Source organism: Lontra canadensis, unplaced genomic scaffold (genome assembly GCF_010015895.1).
Source record: "Lontra canadensis isolate GAN:19392208 unplaced genomic scaffold, GSC_riverotter_1.0 scaffold55, whole genome shotgun sequence".
Lineage (NCBI taxonomy): Eukaryota > Metazoa > Chordata > Mammalia > Carnivora > Mustelidae > Lontra > Lontra canadensis.
The window spans coordinates 8214124-8232019 of record NW_022631049.1 but is presented as its reverse complement, the minus strand read 5'-3'; the positions used below and the strand labels follow the sequence as shown (position 1 = coordinate 8232019).

General features: G+C 40.0%; 1 protein-coding gene across 1 annotated transcript in view; it reads right to left on the bottom strand.

The window, feature by feature from the left end:
• The window catches only part of CCDC175 (coiled-coil domain containing 175), a 72176-nt gene that overhangs the window by 1120 nt on the left and 53160 nt on the right, over positions 1–17896 (bottom strand). Inside the window, exons 16-19 of the mRNA XM_032875280.1 lie at positions 10678–10830; positions 7676–7778; positions 3081–3124; positions 1688–1850 (exon numbers count right to left, since the gene is read on the bottom strand). Of these exons, the coding sequence (XP_032731171.1) occupies positions 1688–1850; positions 3081–3124; positions 7676–7778; positions 10678–10830 (463 nt within the window). The remainder of the gene's footprint in view (positions 1–1687; positions 1851–3080; positions 3125–7675; positions 7779–10677; positions 10831–17896) is intronic.

Here is a 17896-nt window from a genome sequence, read left to right as displayed (position 1 = left end):
AATATTTCTTTTCCAGAATTAAATGATCAAAATACAACTCTCAGGTCCTCATCACCATAATAAAAAGGTGACAATGTATACAAATTTGGTATTTCTTTTAAAATATCCCTTGACCTTTAAAAAAAGTTTTCTGTACCGCACATATCAAGTGAAAATATTTAGTTAATACACAAATTATTTATCTGTAACTTGTTATATAAGACTTGGGAACTTCTAGAATTTTAAAACAATTATTTTTAATACTTCTTAAAAAATAATCTATACTCAGTTACTATTTGATTTAGGAATACACACTAAGAGCTTGTTTACCTTTTATTTGCAAGAAGGAATGTTAAGGCAAAAAGTAACGATCTTCGTTTTCAAGATAAGTCTGGCATTTTAAGTTCTGATAAGCCTGTCCTCCACATGTGCCAGTCGGAACCCCCAGCAGATACCCACTCAGCCATGCTGTTGCAGCCCTCAGCCAGAGCACGTCTATTGCCCTCTCAGGAAGGCATCCCTGTGTATTCCCAACACCTAAAAAAAGCTTAGAGGTTCCTCTCTATCCTCTCATAGCCACTCACTAGAAGGAATCCCTTATATATGCTCTTTCCTTGTTTGTTCTCTCAGTGTATGCACATCGAGGTTCAGGGACTGGGTCTTATTCAGCTTAGTGATTGCAGCTCTCTTGGCAGGCTCAAAGGTGCTCCATCTGCTTCTGGAGCTTGGTGCAGCATTCCAGAAGGAGAGGGCCAGGATCTGCACAGCTGCAGTGACAGATGGTGTCCAGAAAAGGACAAGCAAGCGCTGTTGAGCTGGAAGAGATCAAGGCCTTCTCTAGAAGTTCCATCCTTTAAAAGATTTTTATTTATTTATTTGACAGACAGAGATCACAAGTAGGCAGAGAGGCAGGCAGAGGGAGAGGAGGAAGCAGGCTCCCTGCTGAGCAGAGAGCCCAATGCGGGGCTCGATCCCAGGACCCTGGGATCATGACCTGACCGAAGGCAGAGGCTTTAACCCACTGAGCCACTCAGGCGCCCCTAGAAGTTCCATCCTTGAGGGCAGCCATTCAACAGGGAAAATCCAAAAACTAGATTACAGTGGCTCAGAGATGGTCAGGTAATCCAAGGAGCTGTGGTTGACTATCACCTCCCACAGGAGGGCGCTAGATTTCAGGAGATCTGATGAGTGCCTAATTTGGGTCTGATGCTCTATAACTTGCAGTTAACTATCCATATTTTACAACCAGGGAAACTGGGGAGTAGAGATTAAATAACACGAAATAAGCAGAGCCAATATCTGAGCCTAGGCCCACCTACCTTCAAAGCCCACACAGTGCCAGTGCTCCAGGAACAGAAATAAGTGGAGTTAAGGAAGCCAGAAAACTTCCTTGTGCTCTCAGCTCCATTTCTGGTCATACAGAGGCCTCTCCCCATTCCTTAACTAGGGTCAAGTCTCTTCCCCAGTTAGGTTCTCTCATAGTTCTTTTGGTCCAGTTCTTTTGGAGATTTGTCCAACACTGCTTCATTGCCACATTCGACCCCACAAATGAGAAGCAATGTTTAGGTGAATGTGACATAAATTGGGGAAGGATTATTAGGGTTAATGACGTTATTTGGTTAGTTTTTTAAATGCCTTTTTGATAGTACTGGCTACAGTAAAATAACAAGAGGTTCTTTGTTACCCAAAGCTTTGAGAAGTTACTTACTATGGAGGTCTGTTTCCAATTCCTGTTCCATAAGATCACGCAACTCGTCAAGATTCCCTTGTAGCCAAATGCTGATATGTTCAATGTTTTCATCTCTTTCCTTCAGCTTCGTTGTTAGGTTTTTTATTTCTTGCAAAATCTCATCACCACTGTTTACCAATTCCTTTAAAAAATTAATATTTTGGGATGTGTGAATATAAATTCCAACAAAATAAAAACATTGAATGAATCATATCCAAGACAAAAATATGTATGTAAAATTGGTATTACTCATGCAAAATAAATGTCCATATCGCATTCACAAAGTTCTGTAGAAGATTGCAGAAGAAAACAGATTAGCAAATGAGACAATTGAATGGAATGCTCACTACCTCTAACCTTGGCAGGGATGGGGGCTGAATAAGAAGGCCGCTCACCTTCAGAGCAGCATGGCCTACAGCTAAAGAGAAAAAACTTTGGAACCAGGCTGGATCTGAGCTTTAAATCCCCATAGGTTCATTAACTGTTTGGTCTTGGGCAAAGTTAAACTGTGAACCTCAGTAGCCTCATCTGGAAAAGGTTAAAGTCTGAGCCAGAATCACATGTAAACTTTAAATACTCAAGAGAGTGGCAAAGCCAGGATTTAAACACCTAGCAGCCTTGGCGGTGACGGGGTGGGGGGGGGAGCGGTGAGAGGAGCAGGGCCAGTAAAACATGGAGGACAGATGGACTTCAGACCTGACAAATCTGTCCTAAAATAGTGTGTGTGCAATTTGTGTTTGCAGATGGAGGTGGGGTATAGGTCCCTCTAACCACATTGGTAGAGGAGGAAGACTGTGTCCCAAAAGATTAAGATTTTAGTGACATTTGGCACCGCTAAAAATAAGAACGGCTCCAAATGGAGTCACCTAGGCAAAGCCTCACGTCACCAAACAGAATCGATTTAATTACAGTTTGGCTGTCTCAGAAATGGAATCTTAAACCAGTCTATCAGGAACCACCTCATCAGCACCAGTTAGGTCATCTGCCTAATAATCCCTGCCACCCCCTAAAGGAAAGTAATCTTGCAATAATCAACCTGCTTTTTGTGCTTAGTATAACTTCCAGGTTCCAGCTCCCTTCTGCCTCTTGTATAGCTCCTCAGAGCACCTTTTAATCTGCGAGCTGGGACACTGCCTGATTCACGAATCATTGAACAGAGCCAATAAGATGTTTAAAATTTACTCAGGTGAATTTTGTTTTTTTTAACAATACAGAGCACACATGTTAAGATCTGATGAGTGTACTACTACTGTCAATCCCCCCAATCCTGACCTCCTACCTTATGCAGGCACACATGTACATACATATACACACACATTAGGTAGGTGAATATTAGGAATATTATATTTATGGAGGCAAAAAAAAAGCTCACCTTAACAGTAGTATGAAAGTCATCCCACAAATCCAAGTACTCCGCTAAAATAAAAGATTTTTGAAATACAAGGGTTACAGAAATGTGAAAATTTTTATGAAAGTAGTGCTATTTGTATTTTTTTTTATTTTTTATAAACACATATTTTTTCCCCCAGGGGTACAGGTCTGTGAATCGCCAGGTTTACACACTTCACTGCACTCATCATAGCACATACCCTCCCCAATGTCCATAATAACCCCACCCCCCAACCCCCCTCCCCCCAGCAACCCTCAGTTTGTTTTGTGAGATTAAGAGTCACTTATGGTTTATCTCCCTCCCAATCCCATCTTGCTTCATTTACTCTTCTCCTACCCCCTTAACCCCCCATGTTGCATCTCCTCTCCCTCATATCAGGGAGATCATATGATAGTTGTCTTTCTCCGACTGACTTATTTCACTAAGCATGATACCCTCTAGTTCCATCCACGTCGTCGCAAATGGCAAGATTTCATTTCTTTTGATGGCTGCATAGTATTCCATTATGTATATATACCACCTCTTCTTTATCCATTTGTCTGTTGATGGACATCTAGGTTCTTTCCATAGTTTGGCTATTGTAGACATTGCTGCTATAAACATTCGGGTGCATGTGCCCCTTCGGATCACTACATTTGTATCTTTAGGGTAAATACCCAGCAGTGCAATTGCTGGGTCATAGGGTAGTTCTATTTTCAACATTTTGAGGAACCTCCATGCTGTTTTCCAGAGTGGTTAGTGCTATTTGTATTTTAAAATTGCTTATCTAAAAATTTCCACTCCCAAAATGATAGAATAACTGGATTAGACGCCCACTCACTGTAAACAAGGAGGAAATATGTTAAATTTAGTAGGCTTCATGCCTGGTATGGGACTTGAACTCACATTCTTGAGATCAAGAGTCACATGCTCTATTGACTAAGCCAAAGAGGCACCCTGAATATATCTGTTTTAATATCCAGTTTTCAGGTACTGGAGAATGGGCAGCACAGAACTGGGACACTTGAAAGAGGGGTGACACATGAGGCAAGCCTTAATGATCACCTGGTTTTCTGCTGGAGGGTACTTTCCAGACCTAAGTGCAAGCAGAACAAAGCAGGTTTGCACAGACACAAAAATCTGTACAAAGATTAGCAAATTGGATCCAGCAAGATATAAATACAATAATAGCTTTTGAACAAGCGGGTTTTATCTCAGGAGATTGGTTTAACATTCAAAAATGAGTTGGTGCAATTTATCATCCTAATACCATAAAAGAAACACATGAACACCTTGAGTGGCTGAGTTCTCACAGGCACTGCACTGCCTCTAATAAGTACCTTGGATGCCCAAGTCCAGGGGCCCCTACGTGGCACCACTTTGCAGGTGCTGTCGTGTACCATTACTGGAGAAATTAAATGCATCTGTGCAACTACACTGGGTGGCAACTTGCAATTTTGCATCTGGTTTCCTCCACACTTGCCTCATGTGCCTTTGCCCTTTGCTAGTTTTACTCCATATCCTTCACTGTAATGGAGAAGAAGCGTAACAACTTGAGCCTGGTGAATCCTAGCTGATCATTGAGTCTAAGGGTGGTCTTGAGGATCCCTAATATAACACCTAAAAGCTGCAAAATCTTGCTGTGAAAAATAAGTTCCAAATAAATGGAGATATATACTATGTTCTTGGATTGGAAGATTTTATTTTGTTAAGATGTCAGTTCTCCTCAAATTGATTTATGGATTCAACAGAAACCCAATTAAGATCCCAGCAGGTGTGCAATTATAGATAAATAAGCTGTCTTTGAAAGCTTACAAGAAAATCAAAGGACCTATAATAGCCAAAATCATTGTAAAAGAGAACCAGAAACATGGAGAACTTACACTACCTGACGTCCAGACTGAGCATGAAAGTAATCAGGATAGTGTGGTATTGGTATAAAGTCAGAATAAGAAACAGACTTATAAAATTGATTTTTGAAAAAGTCATTGGGGTAGTACAATGCTAAGAAGATAAGCTTTTCAAAAATGGTGCTAGAACAATTGGATATACATGAGAGAAAACATGAAATTCAACTCTTACACTGTACAAAAATTTGAACTTGATTTGGAGATCTAGACATAAGAGCTGAAACTAAAAACTTACAAAAGAAAACATAGGAGAAAATCTTTGAGAACCTGGCTTAGGTGAAAATATCTTAGGACACAAAACGTACTACCCTTAAAAGATGAAATAAATAAACTAGACTTTACCCACAGGAAGAACTTTTGCTCTTTCAGGACAATATAAAAAAAATGAGAAGCCTCATACTGAAAAAAGGACTCATTTCTAGAATACACAAAGATTTTAACTCAACAACACAACACAAGGTAATGAGCAAAAGATCTGGACAAAAATGTGGCAGACTTTTCCAGAGATGGTCCCACAATATATTCCCTCCCACATGCTCTTCCCACAACATCACGTTGACACCCCTCCGATTAGTGGTGGCAACTGTGTCCCCTCCCCTTGTACCTGGGATCTTATCTTTTGAAATGCAGCAGGCCAAGCCACTACATGGAAACTCTGGCTGTGAGTCAGCAGCAACACCAGTCACACTGAGTGAGTAGATGTATCTGCAGATGACTCCAGACCCAGCTGCTGAATTACTCCCAGCCATCAAGTTGCCCCAGGTAATGTCATGTAGAGCAGACATGAGTGATTTCTACCACCAAATGACCAATTGAGGAGCAAAGTAAGTGATTTGTAATAATTTGTTATGCTGCAATAGATAATTGATTCAAGACACTTCACAAAGGATGATAAACAAGTGGTCAAAAAGCACATGAAAAAATAATAGCATCAGTCATCAGAGAAATGCAAATAAAAATCACAACAAAATACCATTATATACCTACTAAAATGGCTTAAATGTTAAGTGTTTTGACAATCTTAAATGTTGGTGAGGAATGGAGTATCCTGTTGCTAGTGGGATGATGAATTTGCACAACTACTTTGGCAAACTGTTTTCGCAGTTTCTTACAAAGTTAAACATACACTAACCATACACTCTAGCAATTCCACACCTCAGTATTTACCCAAGAGAAATGAAAACAAATATTCACAAAAATACATGTAAGCAAATCGTAACCAAGAACTGGAAACAATCCAAATGTCCTTCAAATGGTGAGTGAATAAACAATATATAGTATATCTACATAATGGAATACAACTACAGAGCTATAAAAAGGAACAAGGCAATGATAGATGAATGCATCTAAAAAAAAAGTTTGCTGAGACAATAGATAAAGATGTGGTCCATATACACAGTGGAATATTACCCAGCCATCAGAAAGGATGAATACCCAACTTTTGTATCAACATGGATGGAACTGGAGGAGATTATGCTGAGTGAAATAAGTCAAGCAGAGAAAGTCAATTATCATGGTTTCACTTGTGGAACATAAGGACTAGCATGAACATTAGGAGGATGAAGGGAAAAATGAAAGGGGGAAATTGGAGGGGGATACAAACCATGAGAGACCATGGACTCAAGAAACAAACTGAGGATTTTAGAGGGGAGGGGCTTAGAGGGATGTGTTGGCTGGGTGATGGGTATTAAGGAGGGTACTTATTGCATGGAGCACTGGGTTTTATACATAAACAATCCTAGAAGAGGACATCAAAAACTAATGACATACTGTATGGTGACTAACACAACATAATAAAAAATAATTTTTAAAAATTATTTTTAAAAATTTGCTGAGTGTAAGAATCCAGGTACATAAGTGTATTTCATCATTTCATTTGTATCTAATCCTTATTGACAAAAAGCAGATCGGGGCACCTGGGTAGCTTAGTTGGTTAAGCTTCAACTCTTGGTTTTGGCTCAGGTCATGATCTCAGGGTGTGAGATCGAGCCCCACATCAGGCTCCATTCTCAGCATGGAGTCTGCTTGAGGTTCTTCCCCCCACCCATTCCCCTCTGCTCCTCCCCCTGTTCTCGTGCTCTCTTTCACTTTTTATCCCTCAAAATAAAAATAAAATAGGAAAGGAAGGAAAGAAAGAAAGGGAAGAAGATGAAAGAAGGAAGGAAGGGAGGAAGGAAGGAGAGAGAGAGGGAAAGAGAAGAAAAGGGGAAAGAAAGAATAAGAAGGAAGGAAAGGGAAGGGAAGGAAGAAAGGAAGAAAAAGAAGAAAAAAGAAGGAAAGAGAAAGAGGGAGGGAGGAAAGGAAGGAAGGGGAGAGAAAAGGAAAGGGAAGGGAGGAAGGAAGGAAGAAAAAGAAGAAGGGAGAGGGGAAAGGAAGCAAGGGGAGAGAAAAGAAAAGGAAAGGGAAGGGGAGAGGAAATGGGAGAGGGAAGGAATGAGGGAAGGGAAGATGGTTTCCAGGCACTGTAGAGTGGGAAACCAACTACAAAGGGATGTGAGAAATTTTGCAGGGATAATATGTTCTCCATCTTGTTTGAAGTGGCAGTGGTTACAGTGGTATGTACATTTACTAAAACTCATTGAACTTTAGATGGGCTCATTTTATTGTATGCAAGTCAGTAAAATTTATTTAAATAAAACAAAAAACTTATTTGTTATATGTTCGGATCACCCGTGACATATTACTTACTCTGATGAGCTGTCAGTTGACAAGACAGTTCACTTGACGTGGACTTGAGGTCGTCTTCCCCTTTTCTGTACTGTTCTATCTTGTTCTTCATATATGCAATATACTGGAAATGAAAGACATATGATTGCTTTAAGCAGTTTAGTTACCGTAAATTATCCATGCAGTCATTTGGCACACATCTATTGATTCTTCATGCCACTGACTGCTCTCAGTACAAGGGTAACAGTGGCGAGAAGAGCCCTTGTCAAGCCTATATTCTGGTGAAGGAGAGAAAGGACCTGGCTTCTCAATAAACATTTATGCACCTGAATAAACATGGCATTCTGAATATAATTTGCCACAAAAAGATATTAAAAGGTATTCTGTCTAAATGCAATGTGCCCACAAACCAAAAAGTGTTCTGTATTGTGAAATGTGTGTGTAGGAAAAGTACCAAGGCAGCCATGCTTCCAGACTGGAGGGGTTCAGCATAAGACCTCAGAGAGAGGAGTTATCAAGTCTGGAGACCCCACAGAATTGTTCACTCCATTCAGATGTTTCACTGGGTTGGGTGATGGTGGTAGTAGTGGTTTGGGTATTAAAGTCATCGTTTTCTGTTCTGACCACCCAGTGCTCAGGAATACTAAACTCTAAAGTCTCTGGGAACTTTGAAAGCATGGGCTTTGGATATAAAATGGCATTGATTCTGTTTCAAGAGGGAAATAGTCAAATACTAGAAATTACTGATAAAAAAAAAAATCTTAGAAATTGTACCTAGGGGGCGCCTGGCTGGCTCAGTGGGTTAAGCCTCTGCCTTCAGCTCAGGTCATGATCCCAGGGTCCTGGGATCGAGCCCCTCATCGGGCTCTCTGCTCAGTGTGGAGCCTGCTTCCCCCTTTCTCTCTGCCTGCCTCTCTGCCTACTTGTGATATCTCTCCCTCTCCCCCTCTCTCTGTATGTCAAATAAATAAATTCATTTTTTGAAATGCTGTAAAATGTTTAAAAAAAAAAAAAGAAATTGCATCTAGTACCACAGAAGACATAGAATTGTTTATAAGCATGTTATAGGGTCTACTCATGGGGCCTTGATCTTGTGTCAGTCTGTGTGACTTGTTGGCTAGTTTTATAGTAAACCAGCATGAAAACCTCTGCAGGCCACATCCAAGACGTCATTCCTGCCCCCTCTTTGAATGTGGATTACAGTTTGTAGAATTGTCTGGTTTCCCATAACTCTCAAATGTGTAAACATACTGAATTTTAATTTATCCATTTATTTGCTCATTTCCTCAGCTAGATGATGAGCTTCCTAAGGACTTGGGGTGGTGTCTTATCCATCTCTGTATTCACTGAGACTTCCCCAAGGCTAGGAACTCGGTGGGTGCTTAAAACGTCTGCTGAGAGAAGGGATGTAACCAGCAGAACAGAGTGGGGAGTGAATAAGATAAACAGCATTATTCAGGACCTAGTAGATGGACAATAAATTAGGAAACAGAACTTATAGAATCAGTCTTTCACACAGTCATTCATTTGCTTGTCCATTACTTAAGTAGCAATAAAAATTCCAAGTATTTTAATAAATTATCTATGTCATCTTGACAGGAAGATAATCTTGTGGAATATTTCCGTGGGTAGACAAAATGCCTTATAAGATTGCTGCAAGGGCTAGAAGAAAGAAGATGTATTACACATGTGCAGGTTAGTGATGCTAGTACCCAGACTCTGGAGCACATTTACTTTTTCAAAGTACATTAGTACCACTTATGCCATTTTAATTCTACCAGAAACACATGATATTGGTGTATAACTGTTGCCATTGACCTGATGAAAAAGAGTACCCAGACAGGTAAAAGGATTTTTCCCTTAGAGTCTTATTGCCAAGGGACTTTTTCTTTTTCTAGCTATTAAAAGTTATTAAAAATGTAGAGCCTTGATTTCCTCATCTATAAAAGGGACATAATATATATTATCCACATTAAAGGTTACTGTGAGCATAACATGGGCCTGAGTCCCTTTTCCATGTGAGCCATTATACAAAACACTTGGGATACACTGATACAGATCCTCACTTTGAGGTCACTGTGGTTTACTTAAAAAAAAAAAAAAAAAAGAATGATACAATCAATACAAAACCGACAGACAACTTAAATTTTTAAATGGGCAGAACACTTGAACAGGTACTAAACAAAGATGTATACAAACGGCCACCAACACATGAATAGATGCTTCGTTTGATCATCAGGGAAATGCAAACTAATACCACAATGGGATACCACTACAAACTATCCAGAATGGTCAAGTAGGAAAAAAAAAATAACCAGTTTGACAAGAATGTGGAACCAGTGGTGTTCTCACATACCCTGCTGGGAGTGATCTGCAACTTCTCTGGGAGATGGCACTGTGCACAAGAGTGGATTCACATCCCTATGGCTCTGTGATTCCACTTGAGGGGTATACCCCACAGAATTATGAAAATATGTTCCTGAAAACATGTACTAGAATGTTCATGGCAACTCTATTCGTAATAGCCCCAGCTAGAAATTCTGTAACCCCCCTCCAAGAGTATATAAATTGTAGTATAGTTATACACTTGAATACCATGTATGGAACCAAGGCTGAACAAACTATAACTGCATTCAATATAATAAAGATGTACTTTGCAAACACAGTATTGAGCAAGAGTACATACTGTAATATTCCATACATATGATGTTCAGAAACAGACAAAACTAGTCTTTGGTGTTAGAAGCCAGTATACTGTTACTTTACTTTGTAGGGAGGTTAGTGGCAGGAAAGGACATAGATGATGTCTGGATACTGTTAATGCTTTGTTTCTAGATCTGGGTGCTGGTTACCTGTGTGAATTCACTAAGTGTTTCACTTATTATTTGTGCACTATTTTATATGTACTTAGTCTTTATTTCAAAAGTTTTAAGAGCTATACTTTCCTTTTCTCATGTAACTATATTATAGGTCTAGGCAACTAACCAAAACCATCATGCAAAGTGAAGTGTTCTTGAACTTACTTTTCTCAATTTTTCATTTTCCAGGAGCAAAGCATCTACTTTTAAGTCATGCACATAGATTTCATTTTCTAAGTTCTTTAGAGTTTCAAAATGATTTTTAATCTTATGGCTTTCTTGATCTCTTAAGTATTTGAGTTCTTGCTTCACTTTTTCCTGCTCAAACATAAAACCCACAATTATCTCAGAGTTAAATAAGCAGGGCACCGGTGTTTTAGATTGCCTGCACCACATTCAGAGACGGTTATAATTAATTCCTGAATCATCAGCAGAGGCTATGTATACTTTCCCTTAGAAAAACTTGATATTTAAAACTCCAGAGTTGATTCAATTCTGGGAAGATGGTGGAGTAAGAGGGTCCTGAGCTCATCTCAACACTGAGATACACTGAGATAACAGCCATATCTGTGCAACTATATTTGAAAGTGATCCAAAGACTAGCAGAACGGACTTGCATAGAGAGGGGGCCACATTGAAATGTGTAGGAGTGGCAGAGACATGTTTAGGAACCCAAACCCCAGCAAAACTAACTACAAACAGGAAAGATACTACAGGAAGCCAGAAGATCAGGCCTCATGCCAGGCGCCCCAGGCATGAGGGACCCACACTGGAAAGAGAAATCTCTGCAATATTTAACTTTGAAAACTAGTGGGGCTTAAATTCATGAGTCTTTACAATCAGCAAGGCTTAACTCTGGTATTTCAAAAATCAATAGGCTTTGCTCTGGGAGAGCTGGAGAACTGGAAAAAGAACAATAAGAAACTGCGTCTTCACCTTTAAGGAGCCAACAAAACAAATAATCCTGCTGAGACACAGCATAGAAGCAGCTGTTTGAAATTGCCTGGGGGTAGTTAGGAAAATTTATTTACTAATCTCAGATTGCATGTTGGAGGGGAAAGGATCTTTAGGAGACCATTATAGAACAAAAGTGGTGATGGGTGCCATTTCTCTTCCTCCCTGTTTCCCATCAACCTTGTTGGCCAGACACTTGCAGGAAGCAGGATGAATGCTCTCCACTTCTCTTGTTAACTAGTACCCTGCCCCTGCATTCCCCTGCAGAGATGCCCAATCCAACTGGCCATACTCCAAAGGCATCCCTCCAAAGTGACTCTTGCCCTGGAGAGAGAAGAAGACATCCACACATGCCAGTGTGCCCACAGTCCCAACAGCTGAACCTTATGGCTGGCAGCACAGTGAGAGTGCCCTGCTGATCAGTGAGATGGCAGCCCCAGCAGACTGGGGGCAGGCATCTGATCTCAGTGCAAGCTCCACCAACCAATAAAGCCTCTCAGGGATAAAGAAAGGAGAATGCCCCTTGGCTCTGTGCAACTGCAACCCCAGCAGATGGGCTGATAGGAGTCTTCTGGTTTGAATGCTGACATCACCAAACTACAAGCCCTCAGCAGCCCCAGACTGTCCCTTTAACAGCACAGGGACCAAACACTGTCTGGTGCACATAACACAGGCAAAGGGGGCCATTGCAATGGACTTGACTATAGGGAAACATGGTTCAGTCACAATAGTGGGGTTCAAACAACCCACAAAAGAGATGCCATTGAAGTGCTTGACTCTGGTGAACAGGGAGCATTGCATCATTGGGTACTACTGGACCTCTTCTTCAAAAGGCCACTACTTACTTTCAAGATCAAGATATGAAGCTAACTTTTATAATACATAGGGGGAAAAGCAGAGTTAGACAAAATGAGGAGACAGAAGAATAAGTGCCAAAGGAAAAAACATGATAAAACCACGGCAAAAGAGCCAAATGAAACAGAGATAAGCAATGTGCCTGTTAGGCAACTCAAATTCATGGTCATAAGGATACTTACTGGACTTGAGAAATGAGTGGAAGATCTCAGTTAAACGTTCCATAGAGAGATACAGAATATAAAACCGAGGCAGAGATAAACTCAATAACTGCAATGAAAAATACATTAGAGGAAATCCATAGCAGATTAGAGGAGGCAGAAGAACAAATCAGTGATCTGGAAGACAGATGTAATGGAAAGCAACCAAGCTGAAAAGCAAACAGAAAAAAATATAATAGAAAATGAGAATATTTTAAGGGCACTCAGTGATGTCACCAAGTGTAGTAACATAAGCATTGTAAGGATCTCAGAAGAGACAGAGGAGGCAGAAATTTTATTTGAGAAAATAATAGCTGAAAACTGTCCTCTAATTTAAGAAAAGAAAGAGGCATCTCAGTCCAGGAGGCAGAGAGCACCCAACAAAACTTATGCAAGGCAGTCCACACATAGTAATTAAAATGACAAAATGTAGTGATAGAGAATTTTAAAAACAGCAAAAGAAAACAATATAGACAAGGAAAACCCTATAAACCTATCAGCTGATTTTTCAGCAGAAACTTTATGGGCCAGAAGAAAGTGGCATAACATATTCAAAGTGCTGAAAGAAAAAAGAACCTACAACTGAGAATATTCTATTCAGCAAAGCAGACTTAATAAGAAATGTTAGCGGGCATCCTTTAAGTGGGGAAAAAAAAAAAACACCACGCCATAATCAGGAGTAAGAAAACTATGAAAGGAAAAAATTTCACACGTAAATGCAAACATTTAGTAAAAGTAGATTAATCACTTATAAAACCAGTATGGAGGTAAAGCACAAAAGGAATAAAATCAATTATATCTATAAAAATAAGCCAAAGGATACATTTTTTTTAAATGTAAAGTATGACATAATATACATAAATGTGGGGGGTTGGTAAAAATTAGTGCTTTTAGGGGTGCCTGGGTGGCTCTGTCAATTAAACATCTGACTCTTGATTTCAGAGCTCAGGTCATGATCTCAGGGCTGCAGGATCAAGCCCCAAGTTGGACTCCATGTTGGACACGGAATCTGTTTGAGATTTTCTCTCTCCCTCTTCTGTCCCTGCACCCCCCCTTAAAAAATAAAAATAGTGCTTGGAAAACTGCACATCTACATGCAAAAGAATGAAACTGGACAATTTTATTACCCTATACACAGAGATAAACTCAAAATGGGCTAAAGACCTAAATGTGAGGGGTGCCTGGTGGCTCAGTGGTTAAAGCCTCTGCCTTCGGCTCAGGTCATGATCCCAGGGTCCTGGGATGGAGCCTCACATCGGGCTTTCCACTCAGCAGGGAGCCTGCCTCCTCCTCCTTTCTCTCTCTGCCTGCCTCTCTGCCTACTTGTGATCTGTCAAATAAATAAAAATCTTTAAAAAAAAAAAAAAATAGACCTAAATATGAGACTGGAGACTGTAAAATTCTTAGATGAAAACATAGGCAGTAATTTCTTTGATATCAGCCATAAAAACATTTTCTTAGATATGTTTCCTTAAGCAAAGAGAAAAAAAGCAAGAATAAACTATTGGGACTACATCAAAATAAAAAGTTGTGCACAGTGATGGAAATCATTAACAAAACCAAAGGCAACCTACTGAATGGGAGAAGATATTTGCAAACGATATATTTGATAAGAGCTTAATATCAAAAATATATATAAAGAACTTATACAACTCAACACCAAAAGCCCAAACAATCCAATTGAAAAATGCACAGAGGACACGAAAAGACATTTTTCCAAAGACGACATACAGATGGCCAACACACATATGAAAAAATCCTCAACATCACTAATGATCAGGGAATGCAAATCAAAACGACAATGAGAGATGGTGGAATAGGAGAATCCTCAGCACACTTTGTCCCACAGATATGCACAGAAAACACCCACATCAGGGCAAATAACCCAGTAAGCAACCCGAAAACTGGCAGAACGGACTCTCCACAGCTAAATGTTGAGAAGAGGCCACATTGAAAAGGATAGGAGGTGCAGAGACATGGCCAGGAGCCAAACTGATCCGTAGGAGAGAGGGACGCCTGTGGCACAGAGAGGGAAAAGAAAAGACCCCTCATCAGCCATCCCAGGCAAGGGGGGAGCTGCATCGGGAAGATGAATCCCCACAACATTGACTTTGAAAACCAGATGGGCCTAACTTCGAGTTCTTACAGTTAAATGGGGCTTAACACCTGGAATAGTGGATTGGACTTTGCAATGGGTGGAGAGCTACAGAAAACGTAGTTCCCACCCTTAAAGATAAATCACAATGAAGAGCCCCACCAATATACAGTATGGAAGCAGCTGTTTGAAAAATGCCTGGTGTACACAGGAAGGAGATTTTATTTACCAATCTCAGAGCATGTACTGTAGGGGCAGGGATCTTTGGGTGAATTCTCCAAGAACAAAAGAGTTGGCACGGACCATTTCTCTTCCCAAGACCCCCAGACTAAATACATAGACACCTTCAGGAACTAGTGCAACCTGGAGACTCCTGCCTAGCTTACGAACAGCACACCCTGCCCTTACGCTGTTCCTCAAACCTCCCCCCTCCATTCTGGTGAGGCAGTTTTCTAAAGTGGCTCCAGGTCCCCTCCCACAGCATAACAGCCATGACCTTGCTGGCACCTCATGCCCCACCCCTGTATTCTTTTTTTTTTTTCTTTTTTATAATTTTATTTTTTATAAACATATATATATATTTTTTTTTTCCCCCAGGGGTACAGGTCTGTGAATCTCCACGTTTACAAACTTCACAGCACTCACCATAGCACATACCCTACCCCACCCCTGTATTCTTCTACAGACCTGCCCTTGGCAGTTCTCCAGGCCACAGGTCCCCTCTTGCAGCAGACCAGCACACAATTTTATAACAATGTTTACCCACCCATATTCTCTTGTAGACCCACCCTTAGCAGGAGTCCCTCCAATGCAGTGCCACTAGCCTCATACTGTGCAATCATCCCTGATCGAGGCCAGCACCATTCCAAAGTGATGCCTGTCCCAGGGAGAGGGGAAGATAACCATACACATTTGTTTGATTCAGATCCCTGCAGTGGGCTGGGGGCAGACATCTGGTCTGACTGCAGGCCCCACTCACCAATGAAAGCTTCTCAGAGGGCAACACAGTGAGAGCACTTTACAGTTCAGTGCTACCACAACTCCAGCAAATGCCTAGCCTGACTCAGTTCAAGCCCAACGTGACCCCAGACATAGCTAACAGCACAGAGATGAAGTCCTGAGATATTCAGAGAGGGCCATTGCAGACAGCTGGACTGAAGGCAAACATGGCTCTACCACAGAAATACGGAGCATGCAACACACATATGAGATACCCCTGAGGCACCAATTTCTGGTGCACAAGAGACACTGCACTGCAGAGCATTACAGGATCTCTTCTTCCTAAGTCCATTGTTTTCAAGAGCAGGAGACATAACTGATATTCCTGACACATGGGAACAGACACAGAGCTAGTCAAAATGAGGAGACAGAAGAATATGTCCCAAATGAAAGAACAGGACAAAATCACAGCAAGAGAGCTAAATGAAATGGAAATAAGTAATAGGCTGGGTAATATAATTTAAAGTAATAATCATAAAGATACTCACTGGAGTTAAGAGTGGAGGACCTCAGTGAGACTCTCAACAAAGAGATAGAAAACATAAAAGAGAATCAATCAGACATGAAATAGTCAATAACTGAAATTAAAAATACACTAGAGGGAATAAATAGTAAACTGAAGAAAGCAGGAAAACATATCAGTGACCCAGAGGATAAAGTAACAGAAAGCAATCAAGCTGAGCAGGAGAGAGAAAAACGACTAATAAAAATGAAAACAGATTAAGAGAACTCAATGATACCATCAAGTGTTATAACATTCACATTATAGGGATCCCAGGAGAAGGGAGAGATAAGGGGGCAGAAAATTTATTTGAAGATAAAATAGCTGAAAACATCCCTAATCTGGGGAAGCTGAAAACATCCCTAATCCAAGTTACACAAAGAACCCCCAACAAAACAACCCACGGAGATCCACACCAAGACATGTGGTAATTAAAATGGCAAAATGTAGCAATAAAGAGAATGTTTAAAGCAGCAAGAGAAAAGAAACTTACATACTAGGAAAACCCCATTAGCCTACCAGCTGATTTTTTTCAGCAGAAATATCACAGAAAGATGGGAGTGGCATGATATATTCAAAGTCTAAAAGGAAAATTCCTGCATCCAACAATACTTTACTCAGCAAGTCTACAATTCAGAATAGAAGGAGAAATAGAGTTTCCCAGGCAACCAAAAGTTAAAGGTCATGACCATTCAACCAGCCTTACAAGAAATGTTAAGGGGGATTCTTTTAGTGGACAGGAAAGACCATAATCAGAACTAAGAAAGTAGGAAGCACAAAAGTATATCTATAAAAATCATTCAGTGGGTTCACAAAATAAAAAGGTATGAAGTATGATATCACATACCTAAAATGTTGGGGGAGGGAGAGGGAGAATAAAATTTTAGTGCTTTTAGCATAGGTCAAACTTAAGTGACTATCAACCTAATATAATCTGCTGTATATATAAGAAGTTAGGTAAATCTAATGGAAACTACAAATAAAAAACCATTAATAGATATGCAAAAAAAAAAAGGAGAAATCTGAGTATGTCACTAAAAAATCCAGCAAACTGTGAGAGAAGCAAGCAAGAGAAAAAAACAAAAAACATAAAAAGAGAGTACTACAAAAACAACCATAAAACAAGTTAAAAATGGCACTAAGTATATACACCTATTAATAATGGACTAAACACTCCAAACAAAAGACATATGGTAATGGAATGGACAAGAAAACAAGACCCATCTTGCTACCTACAAGATACTCATTTCAGTCCTAAAGACACATGCAGACTGAAAATGAAGGGATGGAAAAGCATTTATCATGCAAATGAAAGTGAAAAGAAAGGAGAGTATTATTTATATCAGACAAAATACACTTTAAAACAAACACTGTAACAAAGGACATAGAATCATAAAGGGAATCCTAATCATAACAATCCAGCATGAAGATATGTGTAAGTATTTATGCCCCCGACATGGAAGCACCCAAATACACAGCAAACAATGACAAAAACGAAAGTAAACAATAGTAATACAATAATAGTAGGAGACTTCAACATGCCACTTACATCAATGGATAGATCATCCAAACAGAAAATCAACAAGGAAACAGTGATTTTTGAAGGACACATTGGACCAACAGATTTAACAAATATATTCAGAATATTCCATCCTGAAACACTGGATACATATTCTTTTCAAGTGCACATGGAACTTCTCCAGAACATATCACATATTAGGCCACAAAACAAATTTCAGAAAATGCAAAAACCTGAAATTATACCATGCATCCTTTCCA